Consider the following 8,377-nt stretch of genomic DNA (forward strand, 5'->3'; position numbering starts at 1 on the left):
CGGTGTCGAATCGTACTGTGGTCAAACGGAACACGCCTTTCTGTGCTCCAGCCAGGTCGACCGCAGTAATCTTTGTTATCGCTGTGGTCGGCCGGGGCACAGAGCGGCCGGCTGCACAGAGGATGAGGAGTGTCCCCTCTGTGAGGAGTCGGGCCGGGAGTCCTCCCACCGAATGGGTGGAGCCCGATGCTCGGCCATCGGCCGGGGGGCTTCCGTGCCCATTAGTAAACCCCGGTGAAGGGAGAATGCGGATCTCCCCGGTTTCGATGTAATCGAAAGGATCCGGGTAGCCGCTCCTCCGTATATCTAGTGCGTTTAGCACCAGATATAATAGTAGGGAGCGCTTGGCCTCTCTTTTGGAGTCCAGGCGGTGATTAGTGGAAGCCCTGTCCCCGTTGTTTTGGGCTCTAGCTGGGGCCCAACTCAGCGGTTACTGGGCGTAGTGTGAAGGGAGGACCTTCCTCTTGTCTCGTGATCTTTGAGACAAGAGGGAGGTCAGTATCAAGGAGTCAAGTCCGCTCCGGCGTTTGACTTGGGGCCGAGAAGGGTTTTTCCTTCATTGCACTCGGCCTGCAGATGGCGGAGGAAGGGTTGTGTCCCCCCTCCTCCGATTGTGGAGGAGCCTCACTTCTCCACCCAAAAGTTAGGGGGGGCGTAAGTCCCCATGCCTGCTGGACTGCCTCTGGGTTGTGCGAAAAGCGGTACCGGGGCAGCCCTATATGGGCTGAAGGTGGACACCGCAGGGGTTTTAGTGGGTATTTCCCATCAGGGTGCGCTCTGGTGGGTCGAGTCCCACAATACCCTGGCCTACACTTAGTCTGGGTCAGGGTGTGCGTAAATGCATTTCCCCTGCGTAAATAAAAAAAAAAAGTTAGGTTCGGTTCTTGGGCGACTTCTCCCCACCTTGTCGTGGTGTCCAGGCTTAGGGTCTATGATCTGAGGGGCTATGCTGGCGGGGAATCCTTTGATTCCCTGGTAGAGTCACCCATGCTCAGTAAGGCCTTCAGTGAGATCTTGTACTAAGAAGAAGAATTGAGGAAGGAAAACCTCGAATAAAAACCGGGAGCTTTCAGCTTCGCGTAGCACTTCATGCCGGTGCAACTGAGATAGGGGAGAAAAACCCTGACTTCAAATCCGGGGCGTCCGACTCCGTCAGCCACGGCGCAATCAGACTAGAGGAGTAAACCCTGACTTCAAATCTGGGGTATCCAGCCCCGAGAGGCGCTTTCGGGACGGCCACTAGATTAGGGAAAGAAAAACCCTGATTTCAAACCCGGACAGGTCGGGCTCGTTAGTTGTGGCGGAAGCAGCCGACCTATGGGAAGGAGACCCAGAGAAGAAACCCAAATAGGAAACATGGAAGATAACGGCGTTTATTGGAAGATCACCCCAGGGGCCTCGGAACCTCAGGGAACGGCGGGAGAGCGGTATTGTCCCGGCTGCTCTTCTGTCGACATCATGTGACGGGCCATCTGCGGCGTTGACGGCGAGCGCTGCAGAGGATATGGTTATTGCTGAACGCCATTATGCAAGCACGAGTAGTGCAGCTCAAACAGAGCAAGATGTTGCGGATAGTGATAGACGCTTACAGACTGCCACGAGTCGGAAGATCTCCTTTGAGGACGAATCGGATGCGTCAGTGAGAGAAAGAAAAAGGATAAACGAGATGAGGGATCCGGATGCCGTCATGGAATTGAGTGACGACGTCTTTAAAACCCCTTTGAAGGAGATGGAAACAAGACGTGAGGTGAGCAACACGAAAGTCAGGCGAGTGTCAGCGCGAACGGCTAGTGCAACGATGCGGAATAAGAGGAAGGCAAGCGATAATATATCGCCCAGAACGATAACGTGCGATAGTAGTAGATACAAGTCGGCAGCAATGGTTGCATCTACAATCGAGGAGAATGCCGATAGTATTGAAAATATACGAGTCAAAAGTAAGAACTTAAAGGGGAACTTATCGCACACTATAAAAGAAAATTAAATGTGCGGCGGCTGACTTGGCGACAAGGTGCAAACTAACAGGAGATATCTCTTACCTGCACATGAGAGAAGTGGAGTTACTTAAGGAGAATAAGGAGCTCAAAGCGGAGAACAACTTGCTCCACGATCAAATCGATGCACTAAGACGTGAATTTAGACAGTTCAAACAGGATGTGCACAACGGAAGAATCGGGATTGGGCTGAGATCTCCAAAACAGATTGTGGTGTCTACCAGGGACATTGCAACATCTCCTCTGGATTCGCTGCAAGATTCGAATTTGTCCTTGCCGGCTGGGAGTAGGTCATATGTTGGAACCCAGATGAACGGCATGCGGGGATCTTCGGTTTTATCTGGCCGAAGGTCCCTTGTCCGGATAGAGGAAAGTGAATTCAACCCGTCTGATGTGGGTCGACCTGTAAGAAGAGGCTCCAAGGGACGTTTAACCTTGGAAGAAGATAGAGGTACTTAGGAGGATTTTGTGCGGCGGTTACCTCGATCTCGGCGGAGATGGCAAAAAAGGCGCTCTACCACTGAGGATGAAAAGAGAGATTCTGATGCTCTAGTGACCCAGAGCGATACAGAATGGTCGGTGGTTGAGTCAAGGAAACAAAAGCGGGGTCGGCTGCGGAGAGATAAGCGGAAAAACTCGAGTCTCCCAGTGACGAGACGGTAGTCGAAGGTACAGGAAAATCAGCGACTTTCTCGCATACGTCCCCCGCGCTTTGCTGCGGTGGCCATAAGGGTCACGGATAGAAAAACCTCGTATGCAGATATTATGAAGAAAACGCAGCGGGAGGTGAACCTCAAGCCACTGAATCTGGGAGACACAAGGATCCGGAAAGATGTAACCGGCAGGTTGCTTGTCCAGATTCCTGGAAAAAGTAGTAAGGAGAAGGCGCAGCAGCTGCAGGATAAGTTGCAGTTGGCTCTTGGCCAAGAAACTCGTGTAACGATCCCCTCTAAACGAGCCAAAATTTGCATTGTTGGGTTCGATGACTCTGTGACAGAAAAGGAGATTCAACAATATAATTGTTTGATTTATACTCCGTGAAATTGTTTAAAAAATATATATGCAGAAAGGGCCGATACGGAGTGAAATACTAGGTGTTGATGTATGAACAAGAATTTTTATTTAAACATGCCAAACGTTTCGACTCTCAGTTTGAGTCATCTTCAGTGGCATACAAAAATCAGTAAGAAAAATATAGGCAGTACATCACCCTGCAGTAAGGAAGAGATATCAAATAATTAGATGATATTTATCACAGTGTTTCGAAAAACCAAAAATGTCCTCTTTCCATGTCTCAAGTTAGATAGTACACAAGAAACATGAACTACACAACTGATGAAAAGGAGATTATCGAGCGAATCACAACGGATGGAGGGTGCAACAGCAGTCACATTAAGGCGGGCCCAATCAAACCAATGGCGAACGGACTTAATGCTGTTTGGCTACAATGCCCAGTTGACGCGGTCCAGAAGTTAACCAAACTAGGAAGAGTAAGGCTTGGTTGAATCTCTGCACGAGTAGTATTACTTCCCCCAAGGAGACTACAATGCTTCAGATGTCTTGAATTTGGGCACGTGAGATCTATGTGCCCGAGTGATACTGACAGAAGCAATTTATGTTATAGATGTGGGGAGGCGGGTCATAAGGCTATGGCCTGCACCGGTCGGGTACGATGTCCTGTGTGTTTGTCGCGTGGCCTTACATCTGACCATAGGGTAGGAACAGAGAAATGCGCGGCAAGAAAGATTGGCGGCCTGCGAACGCGTCGTCGGACTGCTACCGAGGAACTGGGCCCAGGAAACACCCGCGAGAAGACTAGAGTAACAGAAACTGCTGGTGGAGGACTGGCGGATAGCAAAGACCAGATGCAATTATGTTATTAATAGTCCAACTTAATGTTAATCATGCAAGAACGGCGCAGGACTTACTTGTCCAGCGTATGCTGGAGGGTGGTGCTGGGATAGCTTGTATATCTGAGCCACACACGATCCCTGACTCATAGTTATAGTTTGGGGATCGAGACAATAAGGCTGCTATCTATTGGCTACCACAGGTATGCAAGATGGAGGTCCGCCCAGTTGATAGTGGCTGGGGCTTTGTTGGAGTTAGAATTGGAGGGCTGCGAGTATACAGTGTATGTCTACCCCCTAACGAAAGTCGAGCTGATTTGGAAGACCGCCTAGATAGGTTAACTAACAGTGTCCGGAAAACGGGACCGTCTCCTTATGTGATTATGGGAGACTTTAATGCAGCCTCGATTAATTGGTGCTCGAGGTATACAAATATTTGTGGAGAGATAGTCGATGGATGGGCGGCCACTATGGACTTGGTCCTTCTAAATGTCGGTGCCACTCCTACATGTATACGGGAACAAGGCACGTCAATTGTTGACTTGTCTTGGTGCAGTCAGGATATGGTCCATAGGGTGGTAAATTGGAGAGTCGTTGCAGATGAAGAAACTTTGTCCGATCACTGCCTTATCGAGATTACGCTCAGACTTCTATTGGATGCAGAGTCAAATGGTGGTAAGAACAGGCGGAATGATTTCCCAAAGTGGGCGCTCCAGCATATGAAGTGAGACCTCCTGAGGGCAGCCATAGCCCTTACGGACTGGCTCTGCCCTCAGCCTATGTTTTGTAATCCGGAGGAAGCAGCGACCAGACAGGGACAATTATTAAAGGAAGCATGCGACGTGGCAGCGCCACGCGTCAAGAAATCTCCGGGGAAACGCCAAGCGTATTGGTGGAATAACGACTTAAGTGAAGGCAGGGAGAAATGCATCTCATTTAGGCGAAAGATGGTCAAATATCGCAGAATGGGCAATGTTGTGGAGGCAGAGATTGCCAGAACTGAGCTTAGACGGGCGCAACGCGAGCTTAGAGCTAAGATAATTGGATCCAAAGATAAAGCGTGGAAGGAGCTGCTTGCGTCAATTGATCGGGACCCTTGGGAAAGGCCATATCGCCTTGTAATGAAGCGACTGAAAGGTTCTACGATTGCTGTCACCGAATCGTTAGATAGTGTTAAATTGGAAAAGGTGATGGATGGTCTGTTTCCTCGGCACATTAATGCTGAAGATGAGCAAAATAAACCAACAGTTATTGGGGACAAAAGAGATCTGATCACCTTAGAAGAAATTAAAACGATTTTAAAGGAAATTAAGAATTAGCATTCAGCACCAAGCCCAGACGGCATAACGATGAATATACTCTTGATGATATTGACGGTGGCTCCTGATCGGCTTATCAGGTGTTTTAATGCGTGCCTGCAACAAGGATACTTCCCAGATTGCTGGAAAACTGCTCGTTTAGTTCTTATTCCTAAAGCGGCTAAACAACCAGGGATGGCAATGACTTACCGACCACTTTGCTTGCTTAGCGATGTCGGTAAGCTGTTTGAGCGCATTATTGCATGCAGAGTTATGCTGCACGTGGACGAGCGAGATGGTTTTTTACCCAGGCAGTATGGCTTCTACAAAGGCAAGTCCACCAATGATGCAGTAATGGCACTGAGGAGCTTCGCGACGTCTTTTACGACAAACAAGGGAATATGTGTGGCGGTATCTCTTGATATTAAAAACGCGTTTAATTCGCTCCCATGGCCGGTGATCCGGGACGCAACTGTTATATGGAGGCTACCTGAGTATCTCAAACGTATCATCTCGGAATATCTAAGATTTAGATACATTGTATACCCAAGTCATGATAGAAAGATACTTAAGAGAAGGGTCACTTGTGGAGTCCCCCAAGGTTCAGTATTGGGTCCATTGCTATGGAACTTGGCATATGATCAGGTACTTAAGTTTCAGGTTCCTACAGCGTGCCGTGTTTTCTGCTATGCGGACGACACGCTGGTAGCTGCTGGAGGAGCTGATGTTAACCGAGCAGTATTAACGGTCAACCGTGGTCTGGAGGTCACCACCAGGGATATGTCGGCGATGGGACTGAAGATTGCACCAGAAAAGACGGAGGTTGTTGTTTTTCGGCACTGCAGAACTAAGGTCAGAACGGCCTTAGTGAATGTAAATGGTGTTAGCGTTACTTCGAGCAGTCACATTAAGTATCTGGGATTTATCCTGGATGATAAATGGTCCTTTAAGAAACATTTCTCTAAAATGACCGACAAGAGCCAAAGGATAGTAACAGCTCTAATGCGTATCATGCCCAATTTGGGTGGTCCGATGGAGAAAAGGCGTCGACTCTATTTGGGTGTATTTCAAGCGGTCATCTTATATGGTGCTCTTGTATGGACTAGTGAACTTGCCAAAAACAAGGTGGCAATAGCAAGGTGTCGGGCTACTCAGACGCTCATAGCAAATAGAGTAATAAGTGGATATTGCACAATATCGGCTGACGTGGCTCAATTATTAGCAAAGCTCAATCATTAATCCTCCCCTAGAATTACTCGCTGAAGAACGAGCGACTATATATAGAAGAGTTCGTGCGGGAGAGGACCAGGACTATGCGCTTGTAAAGAACGAGAAGGCTGCTATAATGAGAACAAAGTGGTTTGAACAACTGAGTGCTGATAAGCAGACTGGGAAAATCACAAAGGAAGTTATTTTGCCACTGTTTGAGCGATGGGTAACGAGAAGACATGGGTCAATGTCTTTTCATCTGACCCAAATAATGACAAGACACGGCTGTTTTAACTCGTATCTATACCAAATTGGAAAGGCTGCCTCAGATCGATGTGCGCATTGCGGGATAGCACGTGATACGTTATCACATACGTGGGAGGAGTGCGGCAGTTGGACAGAAGAACGCAAGTTGTTGCGGATGAAACTAAATGTCGGCAGTGTGACAATAAAAAGCGCAATTGAAGAGATGCTGGCTGGACCAGAGGAATGGCAGGCAGTTGTGCACTATGCTGATAGGGTTCTCTTAAAGAAAGAGGACATGGAAAGAGAAAGGCAGGGTCAACCTGGAGCTATAAGAAGACTATAAAAAGAATTGTGTGAAGAATTACATAGGACAATGTAAACTGCGTTTATATCTACCAAGGATGGAGAGAGGCATAAAACTGAAATCGAGGAGTGTATGTCCCCCCCTACTTTCTTTCTCCTTTACCTCTAATTAAGTTTGCCGGCAGGGTCAATAGGGGGTTGACACTGCTATTGCACGCAACCTATGATGAATTGTGAAGTACGTTGGTTTGAGAAGGATCTTTTTGCCCTTCTTTAATGACAGTGAAGTTCGTGATCCCGTTAAAATGAGACCTTTGCGCATTCGAAAGGCTGGGGGCCAGCAAGTAATGTTCTTGGACGTCCGCTGGTCCCCTGCTCAGTTGGCGCGACTGGGGACATCGAGGGGTTTTAGCGGGTAGGCTGGTTCATCTCTGCGGGACTCTCAGTGTACTCCGGACTTTCCGTTTTGGGTGGTGGTGGAGGAAGATTCCCCCAATAGGGTGAGGGCTTCGTCTGCTGCCCAGCGGGAAAATGGGAGATAGCTGGGGGATGCCTGGGTGGGCCAGTTAGTCTCGCATATCCTTTGCCCAGTACCCCTGATGGGCGGAGGAATTTATAAAAAATTTCCCCTCGTTAAAAAAAAAGGTTAGGTTAGATTGTGACCGGGGTTAGGCGGTTAATTGGTCAAGGACTTACCAAACTGGTTGTTTATCACTGTCGCCAGTTGCTTTATCCTCCTAGCAACAAGGTCCTGCAAGATTCTGCCTCCCTCAATGGTCCCTTCCTGTCAGGGCGGGATAGGATTGTTTGTGAAAGAAATCACGCACTTCACTGTTTGTGATTACAATATATAAAACTCTGTTTATTCATATAAAAGTATCTACACCTCACTATCACGCTCGGTGCTATTAATGTTTACGCAAATAAATAAATACGTAGCGCGTGAGCCGCGGGAACTTTGTTAATAACGCACGTTTACAGAAACACGTGTTGTGCGTTCTGTTCCTCGATTGAGACTGCTCGCCAAGATGGCTGTGCCTTCTTGCTCGAGCCTTAAGGCGCGGTTTCCACGAAACGCTGTAACTGCGCTGTTAGGTGTGTTCAAACTCTAGAATTCCCTAGGCTCAGTAACTTTAAGGTGGGCGCGAACTAGTCAAGTCTTTTCGTGTTTCTATGTCCGCTCACACTAGCGCACACTTCCAGTAATAACTAACATTGTTTATAAACAAATTTACACTAACTTAACAACTAAGAATTTTAAACATAGTGGTTTGATTCCTAATCATACAGAGACACCAGAACCGTTAAAATTTTTTCTTAACTCCAAGTTTTTCTTTTTTCTAAAAAATGTGAACTAACGACTTTTTTTGCTACGAGTACCTTTAACCGGGCGGGTTCCGTTTGACCACAGTACGATTCGACACCGCTCGATTCGACACAGATTTATTCGACACCAAATTATTCGACACCGTACGAT

General features: G+C 47.8%; 1 protein-coding gene across 1 annotated transcript; it reads left to right on the forward strand.

The window, feature by feature from the left end:
* Window positions 1-6,487: 6,487 nt before the first annotated feature.
* Window positions 6,488-6,940, forward strand: LOC109861566. Its single transcript, XM_020441262.1, has one exon. It carries the CDS (start codon window positions 6,488-6,490, stop codon window positions 6,938-6,940), a length of 453 nt encoding a protein of 150 aa, XP_020296851.1.
* Window positions 6,941-8,377: the final 1,437 nt, after the last annotated feature.

Source organism: Pseudomyrmex gracilis, unplaced genomic scaffold (genome assembly GCF_002006095.1).
Source record: "Pseudomyrmex gracilis isolate BER0280 unplaced genomic scaffold, ASM200609v1 scaffold_839, whole genome shotgun sequence".
NCBI lineage: Eukaryota > Metazoa > Arthropoda > Insecta > Hymenoptera > Formicidae > Pseudomyrmex > Pseudomyrmex gracilis.

Excerpts from the sequence above, each read along its gene's own strand:
- LOC109861566 (XM_020441262.1), top strand. The coding sequence starts at position 6,488 with ATGAGAACAAAGTGGTTTGAACAACTGAGTGCTGATAAGCAGACTGGG.